We start from the raw sequence: 21,806 nt of genomic DNA, 5'->3' as shown, positions 1-21,806 counted from the left end.
GCCTTATTGCACATTAACATCTAGCTAGTGTGAACTATCTCGGTCGCTGTACTGCGCACTAATGCTGAGATAGTGTGCACTAACTGGTTGTTAATGCACATTAAGGCTAGTTAGTGCGCACTAACGCACTTCGCTGAAAATTGCGCAACAAAACAAAATTTTTTGTGGAGTTGCTGATCCGAAGCCTGACCCGATATCTTTGAATGAAGCACATCCCTATGGGGCAGACTCTGCAGCCTGGTTGAGCCAAGAGGCCTTTAAATATTGTATTTTCCTGTCTCAGTATATTCAACTTTCTGTGGAAAAGTTGGATCTTGATGTGGGCAGATTTTTTAAGGAGCTGTCTTTGCCGTTTCTTGCATGGGTCTCAATTTCAGCTCCACCACAGCTGGAAACTGTTGCTGGGATCAAAGCAGATTTGGGAAGGACAGTTTTCAAAGGGATTTCTGCGGGTAGAGAAGTGCTTTACCCGCAGAAATGACCCCAAACAAAATTTACGCAATGATATGAACGTAAAATTGCACGCAAATACTTCTGCACATAGGGAAAATGTGTTCCAGGGAGTGACGTCTGGGGGAGGTTGGGACGATGCGCATACTTGTGTACTTTAAAAAGTATGTGCTTAAATTCTCTTGGCAAAACTATCAACTCCAAATAGTAGGTGAAACTGTGTGCGTACCTTTTGCCAGGATAACTTTCAAAGTGAATTTACCCATGTAAGCTCACTTTGAAAACTGCTGTAACTTGGGTGCATAACAGCCCCACAGTATGTAGGCGGTTATAAAGCTTTTTAATAAATAAATATGTGGCCCTGTTATAAAATTATCCCCTTTAAGGGGTTTTTATTTTTTTCAAATGTAAAGTGTTAAGCATCAAAAGCAGAATATGTCTGCCTTATATTCTGCTGTTCGAGCACTGCCTGGTCTAATCTAAGTACTCCTACAAGGAAACCTATTACCACTGAAATTTCCATGCCTATGAAGATCATGCATTCTGTCTGAAGTCCCTGTTTGTTTTTACGAACATATATCCTATATGTATTCTTTTATATATATTTTATTTATGTAGATTTTTATATTTGATACCTACAGTACCTGAATGTAATCCACTTTGAAGTTCTGAAAAAAGTGTGAAAAGTGGAATATAAATCTAAATAAATAAATATTCTTCTTTTAGGCACATCAAGGAGGATTACATTCAGGTACTATAGGATATCCCTGTCCCCAGAGCATTTACAACCTAATTTTGTACCTGAGGCAACGGAGGGACAATGGATTTGAACCATGGATTTCCTCATTCATAGCCCACTGCTTTAACCACTAGGCTACTCTTCCACCTGAACATAAGCCACCTGTTTGGAAGACATAAGTTTCCCAAGTGACTTACTACTGAAAAAAGTCATTCTTTACCTGTTGCTTTTCTTTTGTAGGGGTATTATCAAAGTAGTGAATACATTATTACTCAGCATCCTTTGCTGCATACGATCAAAGATTTCTGGAGAATGATATGGGACCACAACGCTCAGCTCATAGTTATGCTCCCTGATGACCAGAACATGGTGAGATCTTGGTGAAATGGTTGAAGTTTATGTTCATTGAGAGGAAGTATATGTTACAGTGCAAAACAAGATTAGAAAAGTGTGCATGGTATTCTACAAAAATAAATGTGTAAAAGATACAAACTATAGAAAGAATCAATAAACAAATATCCAGTCTAGAGCAGTGGTTCCCAAATCCAGTCCTGGATGTTTCATGACATCCACAAAGACTATATCAGCAAGTACCTGATCTAAGAAACGGTTAATTTGCATATTTTAGTAATCCTGAAAATTAAACCTGTTGAAGGTTCTCGCCAGATTTGGGAACCATTGGACTAGGCTAAATAGATTTACCATATTTTAAGCTTGTATGTTGGGCAAGCTGGCTTTAGTTTAAATAGTTTGATACAAGACAAACTCATAAAGAGCCTTATCAGAAGAATGTGTGTCTATTGGTAATATATCTTAGAATAATGCATACTCAATTAATCCAACAATTAAATCCTGCTGAATGTGTGCAGGTCAACACATGATTGTTTCAAAGTGACCTCATATAGGGGTAGATTTTTAAAAAGTGCGCCTTCGCGTACTTTTGTTGGCGCACCAGGCGCCAACAAAAGTACGCTGGATTTTAGTAGATACGCACGTAGCCGCGCGTATCTGCTAAAATCCAGGATCGGCGCGCGCAAGGCTGCCGATTTCGTGTAGCCGGCGCGCGCCGAGCCGCGCAGCCTTCCGCCATTCCCTCCAAGGCCGCTCCGAAATCGGAGCGGCCTCGGAGGGAACTCGCTTTCGCCCTCCCCTCACCTTCCCCTCCCTTCCTCTATCTAACCCACCCCCCTGGCCCTATCTAAACCCCCCCCTACCTTTGTCGGGGGATTTACGCCTCCCGGAGGGAGAAGTAAATCCCCGCGCGCCAGCGGGCCGCTAGCGCGCCGAGACGCGACCTGGGGGTGGTTCCGGAGGGCGCGGCCACGCCCCCGGACCGCCCCGGGCCGAAACCATGCCCCCGGGCCCGCCCCCTAAATGCCATGTCCCGCCCCAAAATGCCACGCCGATCGGCCCCGCCCCCGACAAGCCCCCCTCGAAAAACCCCGAGACTTACGCGAGTCCCGGGGCTCTGCGCGTGCCGGCAGGCCTATGGAACATAGGCGCACCGGCACGCAAGGCCCTGCTCGCGTAAATCCGGGCGGATTTACGCGAGCAGGGCTTTTAAAATCCGCCCCATAATGTGCCCAGATGGCTACAGGTTCATGAAGCTCTGGGGAGCGTTAGGCCTTTTTAATCATCGGTCACTGTGAATATTTTGAGTGAATGCTTCCACTAGAAGCTAAATGTTTTTTGAAAGATACTTCAACCAATGAAGTTATCTCAAAGATGACAGCCTATAAGGGCTGTCATCGAATTCATTCAAAATGGCGCCTTGATGACGCACATATCCATATTTGGATAGTCCACGTTCGTCACTTCCGTCTGTCAATTTCAACAATTGGCGGGCTTTGGATATTTAAATGTCAGCGTCTTTTTTTGCACCACCGTCACTGATAGACTTCTCACGGCGGGACAGCAGACAGCTTCGCAGCATTCACTCAAAATATTCACAGTGACCGATGATTAAAAAGGCCTAACGCTCCCCAGAGCTTCATGAGCCTGTAGCCATCTGGGCACGTTATATGAGGTCACTTTGAAACAATCATATGTTGACCCACACACATTCAGCAGGATTTAATTGTTGTGTTATTCATGGTTTCCTGGCTGGTTTGGATTCATTTATTTATAGTATTTACTCAATTAATCCTACATGTAATCATGACTATCTAATAAGGCATGAACTTTTGTTGTTTCTTTAAAACAAAAAGTGGGCAATGCATGAACATTTTAAAAAGAAATAATAAATAATGTCAAATATTTATTGACAGTTTAACTAGAGTGATAGAAGCAGAAGGGAGAAAGATCATTATTATTGGAAGACAAAAAATTCTATTTAGTTAACTGCAGATATCAAGTAACATTGTGTAAAGAAAATAAAAGAAATTAACTGCAGTTTCTCTTCTTCCAGTCAGACCAGTCCAGGCACATGGATTCTGCCTCCCAACCAACAGATGAAGACAGACACTAACCGGCTTGCTGATATCACCCTTTATAGGCTCTCATGCTGACCTCAGCCTGTATTCTCTGTCTCCAGCAGATGGCAGGCAATCATCCCATGCTGTGAGCTGAGGTCTGGTTAGGCCCGATGAAGACTTGTTCTCTCTCACTCGGTTGAGCATATCCAGTGAACTAGGGGGCTTCCAGTTGTTGGGTTTTCCCCAACTACAGTCACTGGAATTATCCCTGTCCCCCCCCCCCCCCCCCCACCAACCTTCTTCCCCATGTTTTTTCTCTCCTCTTTCATGGTCTATCCTCCCCTTTAAAAAAAAAAGACTAAACAAAGCTCTCTCTTTTTTTTCCTCCCTTTTCCTGAGTCCTGTGGCTATGCATGGTTCCTGCTTGTTACTGCTGTAAACAAAACAAAAGTGGAAGGCAGAAGAATGGTTTGCTGACAGAGACTGAGAGCTAAGGCATGAGTGTTAAGGGAGGAAATGATAGTGTCTCTTCAGGAACACAGGAAGCACTCATTCATTTGCAGTGCTTGTGGATCATGCCGTCAAGAACTGGGAAGGGAGAAGCCTCTGTAAATCTTGCGGAGAGGAGAGGGCAGCATATGGAGTCATCTGCCCTGGGAGGGCTGCGTTGGTGGAGTTGTCTGCAGGTCATTCCCACCAGTGTGTCTGCCCTCATGGCAGGAACAGTAGCCATATTGGAACCACAAGAAGGAAGTAGCTCAGAGCAGGGGCCTCCTACACTATTTCCGACTGTCTCGGACATTGCAGGGGTCTGATCCATGGCTCCCCCAAGTAGAGTTACAAGAGGAGCAACTTCCATTTCTTCATGTAGATATGGGATTTCTTCCTGTTCCAAGACCTCTGTTCCCATGCCACAGAGTTTATGAAGTGTTTTCATCAGGTCCTTTCCTATAGGGCAGAGTGCAACTCCAGCTTTCTCTCCTGTGAGACCCTCTCCCCTAGAGCTCCTTCGGGAAATCCAGAGCAAAAACAAAATGAGAAAAGAAGTAGAAGAGGATTGGGAGGGGAAAAAATCCTGCATTTTCAGATCTGTCACTTGTCGACTTTAAGTTTTAAGGGAACGTGGCAGTGAGAGAGGGTCAGAGGAGAAGGGGGAAGAGAATAATTCAGCTATGGTTCAGTTGTTCCACAAAGAGTAGCTTTCCCCATAGTTTCAGTCCCTAAGAACACTGAATCAAGCAAACAAATAAAATAAAATAAAGAGGATAAGAGTCTGTTAACTCAAAAGAAGACCCTATAATGTCAGATTTAAAGAGAACATTCAAAGTGTTTCTAAGGCATAGACAAGGATTTGATTTCTGTGTAATGGAATGTGCCAGAGTTAAATTTTAAAAGGGATAAGACTGTGGCAAGGCTGTATCCCCTCCAGAATCAGGAAAGGGGAAAGCTGGAATTTCCTCAAGTGGATGCATTCATTTGTGCTTTCACTAAGAGGACCGCTATTCCTGTGGAAGGGGATCATGCCCTCAAGGATGCTCAGGAAAGGAAGATTAGAGGCTCTGCTTAAATGAGCTTTTGAGGCTGCTGTGTGCAGCAATATTGTTGCTATGGCAGGACTTTATTTGTCTCAATACATAGGATGCAGCTCAGATGGTACCAAGGGTGACCTTTTTGATGGATGTCTTATATGAATTGATCTGGGCTTCTATTGTAGCTGCCCATCGTTTGCTGTGGCTGCATAATTGGTTAGCGGTTTCGATTTTCCAGGCAAGGTGGACAAATCTTCCTTCTAGGGAAATCTTTTTGGAGAAGATTTAGAAAAGCTGCTGAAAACATGGAGGGAATCAAAAGTTCCCAGATTGCTGGAGACAAGCCTAAGAAGATATCGCAACCAGCTCTGGTTTGGAGCCGCTTTAGAAATTCCAAGTGTACGAAGCCAGGGAGGTTGGCACTTGGCCAGTGGTTTAGGTCCTTTGGTAGATTCCAGTCCTTTTGGAACTCCAAGAAGAGGTAAAGATGGAGTCTCGGGACAGTCCAGAAGTTCTCATACTTTTCAATGAAGGTGTGGGCGACCACAAAAGAAAGGTGGATAATTACCAGCCCTTTACCAGAAGAGAATCCACATTACTTCAGATCAGTGAGTCTTAGGAATTATCAGGGACAGCTACACTCTGGAGTTTTCCCATCTTTTTTTCATATGCCCCCTTGTCAGTCCATTCATAAGGAAACTATATAGACAAAGATTTTGTGGCTGCTTCATATACGGGCAGTGGTTCCAGTCCCAGTACCAAAGAAGAGGCGTAACCTTTGCCCTATTCTGTACCTAGAACAGTTTAACAAGGCTCTGAAGGTTTTCCATTTCATGATGGAAACTTTGAATAGCAGCATGACAAAGAGAACTCTTCATGTTAGATCTGATGGAGGCATCTCTGCATATTCTGATAAAAGAAAGTCATCAGAAATATCTTCACCTTGTAGTGATGGGGGATAGGACACCTTCAGTGCCAGGCTTCATTTTGGGTTGTTCATGGCTCCAAGATCTTTTTCAAAGATAATAGTTGTAGTGGCATCCCTGCACAGAAGGTATTTTGGTGCATCCATATCTGGACAATTGGTGGATCTGGACCGAAGATGGCCCAGGAAAGTGACTTGGCAACAGCCAGAGTGATGCAAGTTTTGCAATATTTGGGCTGAGTTTCCAGTTTTGACAATAGCATCTTGCTTCCCTCTTGATCCCTGGAGTACCTGGGAGCTTGGTTTGACACTAGGTAAAGCTCGGTCTGGTTGATAAAGATCTGGGAGTTGCAGAACCAAGTGCATGATTTATTGAGTATTCAGAGATCCACGGTGCAGATTTATCACCAGGTATTGGGTTTCATGGCAACTGCCTTGGATTTAATGTCTTGGGCAAGGAAACACATGAAATCCTTGTAGAGGGATTTGATCTCAAAGTGATTTTCTCAGTCCCAGGTATATTCCATGATACTCTCTCGGATGATGTAAGCCAAAGAGAATTTTGCTTTGGTATCTAGTATGAAGACAGTGGGAGTAGATTTTGAATCTTGAATCTCCCATATGGATAAAGGTGAGCTCGCACTGTAAGGTGGCTCAAAGCACTTGGAATCTGGAAGAAACCAAGTGATCCATCAATCAGTTGGAAAAAAGAGCGATAGGGAAGGCACTCCTTTTAGTTTGCTTCTATTCTTCAGGGTCTGGTAGTCAGGATCTTGCCATCCAATGATAGGCTGGTGACATACGTGTTTCCCCAATGTGGAATCAGGAGTCTGCATGTGGCAGAAGAGGTAGGTCTGTGGTTAGTCTGAGCATAGAAGCATCATAGTGTGAGTAAAGAATGTACAAGTGGACTTCCTGAGTTGCAACAGGCTGAACCTCGAAAGATGAAAGCTGTCCCAGTCTGCATTCTTCCATATAGTGTCCAAATGGGGAGAAATGTTGATGAACTTGTTGGCAGCAAGCAGAATCGCAAAAGTGTGAAGATTTTTCATCTGAAGAAGGGTAAGAGATTCATATGGTTTGGATGCCCTGATTCAGGACTGGCCAGCTGGGGTTCTCTCTGTGGCCTCTTATGGGCAGAGTCTTGCAAAAGATTTCTCGGTATCAGGGTCTAATGATATTGAAAGGTCCTAGTTGGCCAAGGTGTCATTAGTATGCAAATTTAGTGAGGATGCTGGACGGCATACGCTATTGTTTCTTTAGGATAAGGGCCTACTCTTCAGGGGTTGGTGGTTCATGAGGATCCATTTTGGTTTTGTCTTTCAGCTTTGCACTTGAGAGAAAGAAATATTCTCAGAATGTTGTAAATATCCTTTTGTGGTCCAAGAAAGTTTTCACATCTTTTGGCATATGTGAAAATCTGGAAGTTGTTAGAGGATTGGTGCTCAATTAGGAAGACCTCAGCTAGAGGAGCTTCGGTGTTGGTTATCTTAGAATTCTTGCAGGAGGGATTGGATAAGGGTTGTTCCTTAACTCCCTAAGGTGCAGATAACAACTATTACCTGTTTCAGAGGCCATCTGAATGTGTCTAGTTTCCTTCAGGAAGTGAAGCATGTTCGATCTTCAGTAAGAGTATCAGTGCCTCCCTGAATCAGAGTTTGGTGTTGCCATTCCTGCTTGGCATCGCTTAAGTTGCTTACTCTTAAGTAGCAAACTGTCCAGCCAGATTAATTTCAGAGCTACAGGATGTATTGTGCAGAAATCCCTTTTTGGGTTCTTTGGATGAAGCTGTGTAGATTCTCACGGTTCCTTCATTCCTTCTTTAGATGGTGTCACAGTTCTTCATCTTAACCAGATGGTATGTCTCCCTTCCTTTCAAAAGGACTTGAGTGGAGAAGAGTGTGCTCAATTTTGTCATTTAGAAGTTATTCTTCTGCTATATTTAAAGGACATTAATAGTTTCATAATCTCATAGTATCATTCCTTCTTTTTAGAATTCTTGATGAGTCTTAACAGCTTCAAAGGCATCAATAGCTCATTTGAATAAGAAATGAATAGGGGAGACTTACATATCCAATGGATTGCTGCTTCCCAAGAAATTGAGGATGTAGTCTACCAGGGCGCAGGCAGCTTCATGGGCAGAACTTCACTTGGTTTCACCTTTGAAGATTTGCAGAGTGGTGATCTGATGTCCTTGCATATTTATTCAAAGCTCTATAATCTCAACTTTTGAGCCAGGGACAGTACAGTACAGGAAAAGCTTGGGTACATCCCAAGTATCTGGACCAGTCTGGCTAGATGAAGAGGAAGGAGAAATTACTTCTTACCCAATAATTTCTTTTCCTTGAGTCCAGCCAGACCAGTCCATGTCCCTCCCTGTTCTGCCAAATGTATTATTCTCCTGATTCATTTTCAGAATAACTACTTGTGTTGCTAACCAGCATCCTGGATGTTAAGATAATAACATGTATTCCTTTATAAGGTTTATGTCTGTCCCGTTTCTTGTTTCTGTTAGTTTTTCCCTCGGAAGCCCACTAGTTTTTACTTGGGGGGGGGGGGGGGGGAATGAAGGAAAGTTTAATGTATTAAAAATGTTGATCTTAGCTTGTTACATAGAATACTGGCAGACTGAGGTCAGCACTGGAGCCTGTAAAGGGTGATGACAGCAAACATGTTAGTCTCTGTTGCCATCTCCTGGTTAAGAGGCATAACCTATGCATCTGGAATGGTTTGGCTGGACTCAAGAAAAATAAATTATTAGGTAAGAACTCATTTCTCCATTTTGTAAATAAAAATTTTTGATTGAGGTAAATTCAAGGAATTAATAGGAACTAGTTTGTTAAATATATTGAAGGTTAATCAGCTATAGCAATAAAGTTTGTTTTTGATTAGATAGTTAATCACGCACAGTAGGACAATAGGCAAAACTAATAAATCCAGTAAAACCATTAACCTTCCATAATTCCAATACAGACACCTTGTACTTGGACCTTATTCTGTGAAATTCAAAAATGTGCAAAACAGTTATGCACAGGAGTAAATTTCCAGAGGGCAGAGACTAATATCCCCAAAACTAAACTTTTTTTTTTCAGCATAAGACAAAAAATGCCACAAGCAATTCAGCCATTTTCATGGCTCTCCATTTTGCAGAATGAGGACTCGAAAGAATAAACAGAAACGATTTTAGTTGAAAAACATATAAACCTTTTAAGAAAAAAGTGTTCTTAGCTATCAGAAGAACAGCCAAGGATAGGAGCTGAGTTTTGTTTGCATTGTTCAACTTACTTACATCGTATAGTTATTTAGAATAGAGCGTATTTCGTCAGAAAGCAAAGCATCATGGATGCTTGATGGATTGCTGCACAGAAAGTTAATGACCACTCTTTCTTTTAGGCGGAAGATGAATTTGTTTACTGGCCAAACAAAGATGAACCAATAAACTGTGAGACCTTTACAGTCACTATGATAGGTGAAGACCACATGTGTCTGTCGAATGAGGAAAAGCTTATAATCCAAGATTTCATTTTAGAAGCCACCCAGGTAATAAACTCCCATTGTTCCATGCATTGAAGTTAGTCTAATGCCTGCAGCATGAAAGGATAATACTCCACAACTGCTAAAGAGCCAAATACAAAATGAATAGATTAGATGCATGTCATGTTTATTAAACAGAGCTTTAACATTTTATGTTACATCGTATCAAATGGGTGGGAGGGGAGATCCCTCCCTCCCATTGGGCATTTTTTTTGGCAACAGCAAAGAAGAAGAGGCGTACCCCCCTCTAGGCCACCCGACACTTTTATTTTTGGGGTGGCAAGAGGTGGAGGGGGGAACTGGAGCAGTGGCATTTTTTTATTTTTTTATTACAGGCCTTTGAAAGTTAGGTAAATTTAGGTCTGCTTTTGCAGCTAGCTAAAGTGAGGTGGGTAGAGCTGAAAATCGGCACTGGCTGCTTTAACTTTCTCCCCACCCCTGTCGGGCCTGCTCAGAATTTGGTCAGCTGAACTTAGCTACTTAATGAAATTGAGGTGGCTAAATTGAGACTGTTATCCCAGCCATTTTTTTTAAAGGCTTTGATCTAGCCAGCTAAGTCCTTACCTATCCAGTGAGATACTTTGAAAATGGACCCCATAGTAAATGACAGCAGATAAAGACCAAAATGGCCCATCCAGTCTAGCAGATAAAATTGCAACTGACCTGTAACCTACAGTAATTCAAATATTGCTCTTTCCAAGGCAATGATTGCTTAAAAGATTTCAGAAAAATATTAAATTCTGATGCAGAACATGTGCATGTTATTTATTTATTTATAAATTTATTTATAAATAACATGCCATGTTATTTATTGATTTATTTAACTGCATGTTTATTAACGGTCTAATTTTATACACTATTTGCTTACTTTGATTAGTTTTTGTTATATGTTAAAACTTGTTCACTTCGTTTGTTCAATGGAAAACTTGCTTACTTCATTTGTTCAATTGTAAAAACGTTTTTCCTAATTCTGTTCTATGTAAACCGCTAAATGTTAGGGATGTGAATCATGTCCTCGATCGTCTTAACGATCGATTTCGGCTGGGAGGGGGAGGGAATCGTATTGTTGCCGTTTGGGGGGGTAAAATATCGTGAAAAATCGTTAAAAATCGTTAAAAATCGAAAAAAATCGAAAAAACCGGCACATTAAAACCCCCTAAAACCCACCCCCGACCCTTTAAATTAAATCCCCCACCAAATAACTTAAATAACCTGCGGGTCCAGCGGCGGTCCGGAACGGCAGCGGTCCGGAACGGGCTCCTGCTCTGAATCTTGTCGTCTTCAGCCGGCGCCATTTTCCAAAATGGCGCCGAAAAATGGCGGCGGCCATAGACGAAAAAGATTGGACGGCAGGAGGTCCTTCCGGACCCCCGCTGGACTTTTGGCAAGTCTCGTGGGGGTCAGGAGGCCCCCCACAAGCTGGCCAAAAGTTCCTGGAGGTCCAGCGGGGGTCAGGGAGCGATTTCCCGCCGCGAATCGTTTTCGTACGGAAAATGGCGCCGGCCATACGCGTATGGCCGGCGCCATTTTCCGTACGGAAAATGGCGCCGGCAGGAGATCGACTGCAGGAGGTCGTTCAGCGAGGCGAGGACCTCCTGCCGTCCAATCTTTTTCGTCTATGGCCGCCGCCATTTTCGGCGCCATTTTGGAAAATGGCGCCGGCTGAAGACGACAAGATTCAGAGCAGAGCCCGTTCCGGACCGCTGCCGTTCCGGACCGCCGCTGGACCCGCAGGTTATTTAAGTTATTTGGGGGGGGGGTTCGGGAGGGTGGGGGATTTAATTTAAAGGGTCGGGGGTGGGTTTTATGGGGTTTTAGTGTGCCGGCTCACGATTCTAACGATTTATAACGATAAATCGTTAGAATCTGTATTGTATTGTGTTCCATAACGGTTTAAGACGATATTAAAATTATCGGATGATAATTTTAATCGTCCTAAAACGATTCACATCCCTACTAAATGTAGCGATAGTTACTGTTCCTTGTAAACCGGGGTGATATGTATATTATACAGGAACCTCCGGTATATAAATTATATAAATAAAAATAAATAAATGTGTGACAGCAACAGAACTTGAACATAATCTACAGTAAAATGTGCCGTTCCACAGTAGCAAAAGCTATAGGGGCAACAATAAATTCAACTTCCGACACACCTGCAGTTAATTAGAGTAAGACTAGGCTTGAGCTTGTCAGGGGTTCCCCGATTGCCATTTAGCAGCGTAAGGGGTCGCCCTTTACTAGGGGAGTTGCCTTTATCAGTAATGATCACAGTGGACTCCCCCAGACCCTGCCGTACTGCTGAGGTCAGCGTGAGGTGGGAGTGTGTAAGGAAGTTTGATGCTTCCCAGTGGGAGGGGTCTTACTGTTAATTAATCTCCCACACCCTTTAGTACGATAGGAGATGGTTAGGGTTTCCTGAGGAGCTGGTAAAAGCCAGTCTGGCAACCACAGTCTGAGGGTGCCAGCTCCCCACCGAGTAAGGACTTTCCTTTCACAGGGAAAGTACCTGGCGTGGACCTTCTCACAACTGAGGAGAATTATTCCTGTCCAGGGGAGGGAACTGGGGCCCAGGCAAGAGTTCCTAGTGCTTCCGGGAAGGATAAGTGCTTGGGGTGCAGTGGGGAGAGCGCTGAGAAGTCTAAAGAGGAGGAGGAGGAGGAGGAGTAGTCAGGAGGGAGCGGTGTTTAAAAGTCCCTATCTTAGGAGGAGAGCCACCTTCAGAATAGGCACCTAGGATGACCTCAGGGAGGATGGCTCCTATCCGAAAAGCTGCCTGTTTGGGATGAAAGTTGTTATGCTGCTGAAAATGCCTGAGATTTCTTTTTTGTGACTTTTGGACTTTGTATTGCTGTTTTTGGTGTTTTTTTTCTTTTTTGGACTTTGTGTTTTGCTGGCTGTCGGAACCAGTAAAGAACTTTTACTGTGATCAACAGTTGTTTTGGAGACCGTGTGGTGTTTTTGTACCTGGACTGGGCTGATAAGCAGAAGAGCCCCAGTGAGAAAAACCCTTAAGGGCTTTGAAAGATATTTCTGTTCCCCCCCCCCCCCCCTCCTCCCCATATGGGAGGCCATGGGGCTTGTCCTAGGCCATGAGCTTCCCACTGAGCCACTGTGCCCAGGACCAGATCGGGGCAGGGCTACACCAGCCTTTATTATTTAACTTGAATTAAAATTCTACATAATTCGCTGTAAGCATGCTTCTTGTTAAAACAGAAGTAAGAAATTGTACATTGCCACAATATTTTATCAAAGTTTCCTGTGTGTGCTTAGTAGGCTCAGGGGCCGGTGCTAGCAGTTTTGCTGCCCTGTGCGAACAATTACTGTGCTGCCCAATCCCCCCTCATTTTTTTTTTAATACATAATCCCCCACCTCAATTAAACATGCAGAACACAGACTCACCCTCACCAAATTCAGAGATCATAAACTATAAATTCGGAGACTATAAACAGAAACTGAACCGGAAACCGCAACAAGCCAGACTCTGTTTGCAATGCAGCAGTGGAGAAACAGAAACATCATCAGTCTTCATAAATCATTCATCAAACAATAAAAGCAAGGAATATAAATCAGTAATATTAGTAAAACCATACTTATAAAAGGAATATTTCCAGTGATCTAAGGAACAGAATACATCCAATAATTAAAGTTCACACAAAATTTTAAAAACTTCCCAAACAACAACAAATTATTTCAAAATGGCAGACAAAGACATCCAATAAGTAAAACTAATAAGGATGGAAAATTCACCGTTCTCCATACCTGAAAATTTTTTATTTCATCATCCTGAGTAAGGCTGGATTAGTGAGGCAGCACAAATTTTCTTACACACACACACCCACCCAGACAGGCTCTGATTCACACACACACACACACACACACATATATATATATATATGTGCGTGTGTGTGTGTGTGTGAATATATTATATATATATATATATATATATATATTAGCAGGAGTCATTCTGTTCCTTCTTGTCTGCCGGCTTCTGTGCTAATCTAACCCGTGAGACTAGCACTTCCTCTATGCAGAGCTCATGCATCGTGGGATCAACATGGAAAACATGCTAGCTGCACGTGTTTTAAACAGCGTGCGCCAGCACTGAGAAGGAGCTCCTTCTTTTTTCGGCCACCAGTGGGATGGGGTCCACCGGCGGCCTCATGGCCTTTTCTTCTTCTGGGCCTCTGGTGAGATGGGGGTCCACCAGCGGCCTCACGAGCCTCTTCCAGGCCACCGGGGGAATAGAGTCCACCGGCGGCCTCGCAGGCCTCCTCTTCTTCCAGGCTGCCTGTGAGATGGGGGTCTACCAGTGACCTCATTGGGCTGCTTCCTTTTCTGGGCTGCCGGTGCCATAGAATCCACCGGCAGCTTCACGGGCCTTCTGTACTTCCGGGTCACCGGTAGGATGTGCAATCTACTGGCGGTTTCCACAGGCCTCTTCCTCTTCTTGGCTGTTGGTGGGACAGGTGCACCAGGTAGGGATGTGAATCGTGTCCTCGATCGTCTTAACGATCGATTTCGGCTGGGAGGGGGAGGGAATCGTATTGTTGCCGTTTGGGGGGGTAAAATATCGTGAAAAATCGAAAAATCGAAAAACCGGCACATTAAAACCCCCTAAAACCCACCCCCGACCCTTTAAATTAAATCCCCCACCCTCCCGAACCCCCCCCCAAATAACTTAAATAACCTGCGGGTCCAGCGGCGGTCCGGAACGGCAGCGGTCCGGAACGGGCTCCTGCTCTGAATCTTGTCGTCTTCAGCCGGCGCCATTTTCCAAAATGGCGCCGAAAAATGGCGGCGGCCATAGACGAAAAAGATTGGACGGCAGGAGGTCCTTCCGGACCCCCGCTGGACTTTTGGCAAGTCTCGTGGGGGTCAGGAGGCCCCCCACAAGCTGGCCAAAAGTTCCTGGAGGTCCAGCGGGGGTCAGGGAGCGATTTCCCGCCGCGAATCGTTTTCGTACGGAAAATGGCGCCGGCAGGAGATCGACTGCAGGAGGTCGTTCAGCGAGGCGCCGGAACCCTCGCTGAACGACCTCCTGCAGTCGATCTCCTGCCGGCGCCATTTTCCGTACGGAAAATGGCACCGGCCATACGCGTATGGCCGGCGCCATTTTCCGTACGAAAACGATTCGCGGCGGGAAATCGCTCCCTGACCCCCGCTGGACCTCCAGGAACTTTTGGCCAGCTTGTGGGGGGCCTCCTGACCCCCACGAGACTTGCCAAAAGTCCAGCGGGGGTCCGGAAGGACCTCCTGCCGTCCAATCTTTTTCGTCTATGGCCGCCGCCATTTTTCGGCGCCATTTTGGAAAATGGCGCCGGCTGAAGACGACAAGATTCAGAGCAGGAGCCCGTTCCGGACCGCTGCCGTTCCGGACCGCCGCTGGACCCGCAGGTTATTTAAGTTATTTGGGGGGGGGGTTCGGGAGGGTGGGGGATTTAATTTAAAGGGTCGGGGGTGGGTTTTAGGGGGTTTTAGTGTGCCGGCTCACGATTCTAACGATTTATAACGATAAATCGTTAGAATCTGTATTGTATTGTGTTCCATAACGGTTTAAGACGATATTAAAATTATCGGACGATAATTTTAATCGTCCTAAAACGATTCACATCCCTAGCACCAGGTGGCCTCGTGGGCTGCTGCTTCCGCTGCCCCTCCGGGTGTGCCACCCTATGCATTTGCAAGGTATGCACACCCAGTAGCGCCAGGCCTGAGTAGCCTATGTTATAGGAACTTACAGGTTTCTGATATATTCTTCCTAGATGTAAATATCTGACCTTAAAGAACTTATTTCTGCATTTTTGATATTTATTTTTGTATTTCTAGACCACCTTTTCAATTTTAACTCAAGGCAATTTACAACATTTTTTTCAGGTACAATTATCCCTTTCCCAAAAGAGCTTATTATCTATATGGCTACCTGAGGCAGTGGGAGGGTAGTGACTTGCTGAATTTGAACCTTGGTTTCCCTGGTTCACTGGGCCACTCCTTCCCCACTCTAAAGTCATAGCTAATTTTCCCAATCCATCTATCACATGCATCTGTGGCTAACATATATGTTAAATTTCATCTAGATCTGGAAATACAGTCCATACCAGGAGAAGTAGTAATTGTGTAACCACTGCAATATACAGCATAGCATACACATCATATATGGACCAGACATACTAAGTATTTTCCATAGACACAAATGTTATTGACCTTTTAGTACATCTGGCCCATAACAAGCATTCATGACAAATACAATTTCTCGTTATACTGGTAATAAAAGCCAAGGGCCTGATTTACTAAGGCTTTTGTTTCCCCATTCTGTGCCTATGGGATAAAAGCGTAATAACTCTAGACCTGTAATGATTCGTTTAAAGCTATCTTATGTCATTTTTTTATTCCTACAGGATGATTATGTGCTTGAAGTAAGGCATTTTCAGTGTCCCAAATGGCCAAATCCAGATAGCCCTATCAGTAAAACATTTGAACTTTTAAGTGTCATCCAAGAAGAAACAATCAACAGAGATGGGCCAACGATTGTTCATGACGAGTATGTATTTTCACCCTTTTCTTCTGTGGTGGTGGTTGTCGTCTTTTTATGTGTTGTGCAACTAGAGTTTTAATGGTTGCCTCTTTCCTGGCGAATCCCCCCCTTGCTAGTGCCAGGGAAGCCAGCATGAATATGTTCCTTCTCCCCTCTCCAGCTTTCAGTGGTAAAACATGGTGCTGGTAGGACCGGACATCATGCCACGTGCAAGCAGCACACCACCTCTTTGAGAGCTGGCAGATCCTTTCCTGCCCCATCCCGGAGGTTAAAAGTCTCTCTTTTTTGAACCCTCAGTAGAATGTCCCCCAGTTATTATTTAAAGCAATAACTGGGAAGAATTGCAGATCTTTGCGAAAGTGCAGGAACGTATATCCCCACGTCCTTCCCTCCCCTCACAGTCCTGTTGTTGCCCTGCAGGTTCTGTGGGGCTTTTTCAGTGTTCTAGTTTTGAGCCAGCTCAGGTGGATCTGAATCTGGGTTTTCTGTTCCTCAAAGGCATGGAGGGGTGACCGCAGGGACCTTCTGTGCCCTGTCTTCACTCATGCAGCAGCTGGAAAATGAAGGCTCCATGGATGTTTACCAGGTGGCCAAGATGATCAACCTAATGAGGCCGGGGGTGTTTACGGACATCGTAAGTTATTGTAACCAAAATGAGAACGATGATTTGTTAACCAATGACATGTGTTCTACTTTAAATGTATATTTAAATATTTTTTTAGAGGCGAGTGGGGTACACACACACAAAAGAAGACCAAAGGCCCTACAACTTATAACTCAAAATGGAGAAAAGCTGTGGGTAAAAAATATAACCCAACTAGTGTATCTTCACCAGCTGTAGTATAGACCTTATATAGCCTGGGTATGAGCCTTACTCTACGAACATCTTTGTTACTTTCCATCCGCAGGATTGCTGTAGACATTGCTATGAGCACAAACTGCCTCTCTCCCATGGAATGTAAATCTATGGCAGATTGACCACTTCGGTCTTTTCTACAATGCATCCACTCTTTGTTGTGTCGTATGAGACAGATATGTTTTCATGCCAAAGATCTGAGTCAAGACCCACTTACAAAGAAGCTCACGCTGAGAAAGCATATTTATTGTTCTCTGTAATTCAGTTCTGGACACAGTACTGGTCATAGAAAAAAACTGGAATTCTGAAGGCGATACACGTTTTATTGGACCAACGTAAGATTTACCCACCAGTGAGGCTATGAGACACCTCTGAAGAAGAGATTGATATAGTTTCAGAATTTCACGTACAACATGAAGATGGGATACTGCTTCTGTTGGTCCAAAAAATATTGCCACTTACAAAGAATCAATTTATTGTACCCAACGTTTGTCCATTCATCTTTCATTTTGGTGTGTTAATGTCCTGGACACTTTTACCACTTGAGAGATGTTTAAGCAATCATTATCTTCCACACAGTTCAACTTCTCCTTTTTCTTGAGTTTGCATTGAAATCATGATGTTTGTGGCACCACAAATGGTGTCCACTTCCAAAACCTCAGTCATTACAGAACACAGTCTGAAGGCTTCAGTGAAGAGTCAAGATTATATTAAAAGCAGACGGGTCCTCCCAGGGAAATTGCTGCTATTTGTTTGATAACACAATTAATCCATAAAAAACTAAACTAGATGTACCCGCCACTCTGTTCTCCTTAGTGGAGAGGAGGATTCTGAGGGTCTCATTCTCATCAGAGAACAAAATATACTTCTAGGGCCTCCTGGTGTTGGTAATTCAGGAACCGAATTCTCAAGCACACAGAAGTTGTTATTCTAAATAAATAAACGTTTCTTCATCGGTCAGAGTAGCACAGAGTGTACATTTAGCAGCTGATGAATCAGTACATTTCATTTCTGAGATTCAACACCTTCCACACAGCTCCAGCACTTTACTTCTTACAAAGACTTCTATTAGGACTTGACCCTCAAAGATCATATCTGCTATGGTGCTTTTAGTCCAGTTGTGGGGGTCATTACAGAGACTTTTTAAATGACTCTATCTCTCCCATACACTGTGCAGTGTGCATGGATTACTCTGTGAATTAATCTGCCACTCGCCTTCTACTCCGGACTGGTGAGCCTTGTGCCAGTTTGCCTCTTAAACACTTAGCTGCAGGCAAGACTCCTTTCTCCTCATACTGCTTCTTCCAGATGAGTACTTTTGGGAGTATGACATAGCACATACTGTAGGTTAGTCACACTCTGCGGGCTGCTGCATGGTTTCCAGAACATTTCTAGGAGCTCCACTGAGGCCACAAACCATGGCGACATCTGGTCACCAGGTGTCACTGTTGAGCAACGGCTGAGACTGTCCCCCTCTGAGGGCTGTGAGTGTTGCCTCCGCAGCATCCCCATCCCGGCCTCCGAGGGGAGCCAAGTTCCTAACCTGGGAATCAAACCCAGCACTGCCACCGAATCGTCGGCCAGGTCCAGTTGCTCTTTTCCAAAGAGACCCATGAGTCTGCTAACTCACTGATGCAGATGGTAAGCAAAGTGAAGACCTTTAATAAAGGGAAATGCCATTGCAGTGCCAGGCTTGCAAGTCAATAATGCAACTGCTTGTACAGCTCCTGGACAGGAACTCCTGCTGCAGATCCCGTTTCTGTTTCCTCTCCCGGTTCTCAATCACCGCACTGTGCTCTCCCAGCTCTAAGTGCATCACTGAGAGAGTGCTGCCCCCTTTTTGTCTTTTCATCCCCCCATGTCCCCCAATTTATTTCGTTCCCTCCACCTCCTTTTTTATGTTTACTTTGTCTGCCTTGTTTAAACCCATTAATTATTAGAGCGCCCCCCTCCCCAGAAAAAGAAAACTCATTCCCGTCATCTCCCGTCCTCTCTGGTCATCCATCATCTGATTTTACTCCCGTCCCCCTATCCCCCAAGTTCCCCATGACCTCGCATACTTGCATTCACATTTGTACAACTGCTGCCATCCCACTCTCCCCCTCCCCTCACTTGTCCTCTTCTGTAATCGTTGCCTTTGGTCTCCTCCTATCACCTGTATTCCTTTGCCTCTCCTAGCACATTCCTCCCTTCCTCACTCATTCCCTTCTCACCCATATCTTTTCTGCTCTCTTATCCAAAGCACACTACTGCCTTCCCACTACCTCCCCCAAGAGCTCCTCCTCACACTGGAACATCATTCAGCCTGTCCTGACCTCGTTATCTATTTCCCCCATGGCGCATGGAACAGAATACTCCATGGCGGAGAGCATGGTCTGGGCCTACAAGCCAGATCAACCCCGGTTACATGGCTGCTGAGATGGACAGCACCTCTCCAGCCCTATATTTCAGCTCAGAATGCAAATTGTACTGTTCGCTGCTGACACTGACCATCCCTAAAGAGTGTGACAGAAACAAACCCGTTCCGTGCACTGTGTAACCATTTTTTTTTATGCCCGTAAAGTAGGCAAAAAAGATTTAGAGCATAATTTACTCTTGTATTGAACTAACTCAGCCAGTAGACTGGAAGTGACTCCATCATGCCCTTTCCTTCCAGGACCAGTACCAGTTCCTGTACAAGTCGATGCTGAGCCTGGTCAGCACGAGGCAAGAAGAAAACCCTTCTGCCTCCATTGAGATCAATGGCACAACTCTTCCGGATGGGAACCCAGCAGAAAGCTTAGAATCTTTGGTTTAACAAAAAGAAACGGATTCCTGAAGCTTAGTATGGTTTGGGTTTGGTTTTTTTGGTTTTTTTTTAATTATGAGGGAACAATCATGTCCAATCGATGTATAATCTGTTGGCGTTCCTCCAGACGGTCCTTCTGTTGCACATGAATTTTACCGCTGAACTTACGTCATTAACAACATGTGCCTTTTCAGAGACGTCTCGTAACTCATTCATTCGGCCTGGACTAATCTGATTTGAACTTTACACCATAGACTTTCACACTGTTTTCTATGAATGACAACTGTAGTGTGTGTTCAGTATTAGCTTCATATTTTGACAGGTTTCTAACCCCAAATTAATAGATGTCAGGGGATTGCTGAAATACAGCTAAGCCTGTTAACGTTTCTAGTGTCAAGATTTTTAATTGTGATATTTGTAGGAAACCTTTAGTTTGCTAGAAGTGTAACTGTTAATATGGCAGAATGTAAATAAAACACTGTTTTCTGTCCCATTACACATTTCAGGACTGCGGTAGATACCTAGGGTAGGAATGATATAACACTTATTGTAAATACTGTTATAGTGATTTCACATGGACCAAATTTATATTTATAATTGTAGAGTTTTATATTTTACTATGAAGTCCGTTTTCTAGTTACGTGTAACTGCATTGCTATGATGACCCAATGTCTGCTTTTATGTTAACAAGTCCTCCCTGTCTATTACCTGCATCTTACAGTGATTAACCATCATGTTTCAGCATGGAATTTTAACATTTTATGGAAAATAAAACTATGCTCGTTTTAAAATGAGGGTTATTATTTGTTTGCAGGAGTGTAACAGCTGCACATAGCATTGATTATTACGGGGAGAAGGGTTTTATCACTATATATCTAAGACATGACAAAAATACATTTAAATATTCTAGCTTCTGCCCAACGCTTACTGACTCTGGAGCATAAAAGGGGAATATTGCTTCCGCTTTTCTTGTTAAGCACAGAAAAATAATTTTGTTCTAGATGTACTTGTTGGAAGGTCGTTTCTTTTCATCATCTTTCGGCACTCGGGTGATTTTCACCAACAGAAGAGAAACATCCGGCAAAGCCCTCAAGAGTGCCTTGGTCGTGCGTAGTCTTTTGGCATTTCTTGCGTGGCATTGTCCATTTCCTTCAGGTGCATTTTGCTTACATTTTGTTTTTCAGGTCACTGGAATAAAAATCTGCAATGGAAATAAAAGGTGGCAAGAGCTTAACAATGTTTGCACTCGTACGTTCCTTCCCGTGAATTGCCTTCTCTTCTGTACTCCCATTTGTAAAGTCATTTATTTATGGAACATGCTTATGGGCAAGGCTTCTCATTGTTGGGTTTTTATTTTATTATTCCCCAGGGATTTAACAGTATTTATTATTACATCATCAACAGCGGGAGAACAAAAATCAATGCAAAAGGTGACTCCTCCTTTTTCTGGGTAAATACTGGGGTTTATTCAGGGGTACAGAAGGGGGGAGCAGGAGCACCATGCAGCTTCTTCTGTGCCATTGCAGCATGGGAGAGGCAACCCTCGAAACAAGGGCAAAGGATTAAGATGACTCGGTACCAGGTTTGGGGGAGAGGAAGGCCAACCAGAAAATCTGCAGTACTAAAACAAATTCTGCACAGAGAGTTTTACAAAACTGGGGTTAACAATCGGTGAAAGCTGAAGATTTTATAAAACCTGGGGTATTTTCAGTTAAAAAAAAAAAAAATCTGTTGAAACTGAAAAAGAAGTCTGCTTTTGGAGGAGTCTGGCAGCTGCAGGCGCCCATTCCAAAGACAAGTTTCCAAGCGAGTAAATAGCAGTTTACCTGCATATATCTGAAAATATCCTCCCCCCAGTCAATGCGGCTAAAGCTAGGCACTCTCTTCCACAAAGTACAGGATGTATTTTTAGCTATATTTATAGGAGGGGTCTCTGGGGGCATGCCTAGACTGTGTTTCTAAATCCATGCAAGTTACTTTCCATGAAAAATTGTCCCCGCAGAAAGAAGCAGGTTGCAGTGATCTGTGGTTAAAA

General features: G+C 43.9%; 1 protein-coding gene across 3 annotated transcripts in view; it reads left to right on the top strand.

Annotated features, from left to right (window-relative positions):
- The window catches only part of PTPRZ1 (protein tyrosine phosphatase receptor type Z1), a 352,752-nt gene extending 331,909 nt beyond the window's left edge, over window positions 1-20,843 (top strand). For 2 of the 3 annotated variants that reach the window (XM_029615443.1, XM_029615442.1), the window contains 5 exons: window positions 1,430-1,558; window positions 9,451-9,597; window positions 15,991-16,133; window positions 16,626-16,761; window positions 19,640-20,843. In XM_029615443.1, coding sequence (XP_029471303.1) covers window positions 1,430-1,558; window positions 9,451-9,597; window positions 15,991-16,133; window positions 16,626-16,761; window positions 19,640-19,780 — 696 coding nt within the window. In that variant the 3' untranslated portion in view covers window positions 19,781-20,843. The remainder of the gene's footprint in view (window positions 1-1,429; window positions 1,559-9,450; window positions 9,598-15,990; window positions 16,134-16,625; window positions 16,762-19,639) is intronic. The other variant, XM_029615444.1, reaches the window with a different exon arrangement.
- Window positions 20,844-21,806: the final 963 nt, after the last annotated feature.

The sequence above is a fragment of the Rhinatrema bivittatum genome, chromosome 9, assembly GCF_901001135.1.
Source record: "Rhinatrema bivittatum chromosome 9, aRhiBiv1.1, whole genome shotgun sequence".
In the NCBI taxonomy this organism is placed as follows: domain Eukaryota; kingdom Metazoa; phylum Chordata; class Amphibia; order Gymnophiona; family Rhinatrematidae; genus Rhinatrema; species Rhinatrema bivittatum.
The sequence above is the reverse complement of the archived record's forward strand: the minus strand, read 5'-3'. Positions and strand labels throughout refer to the sequence as shown.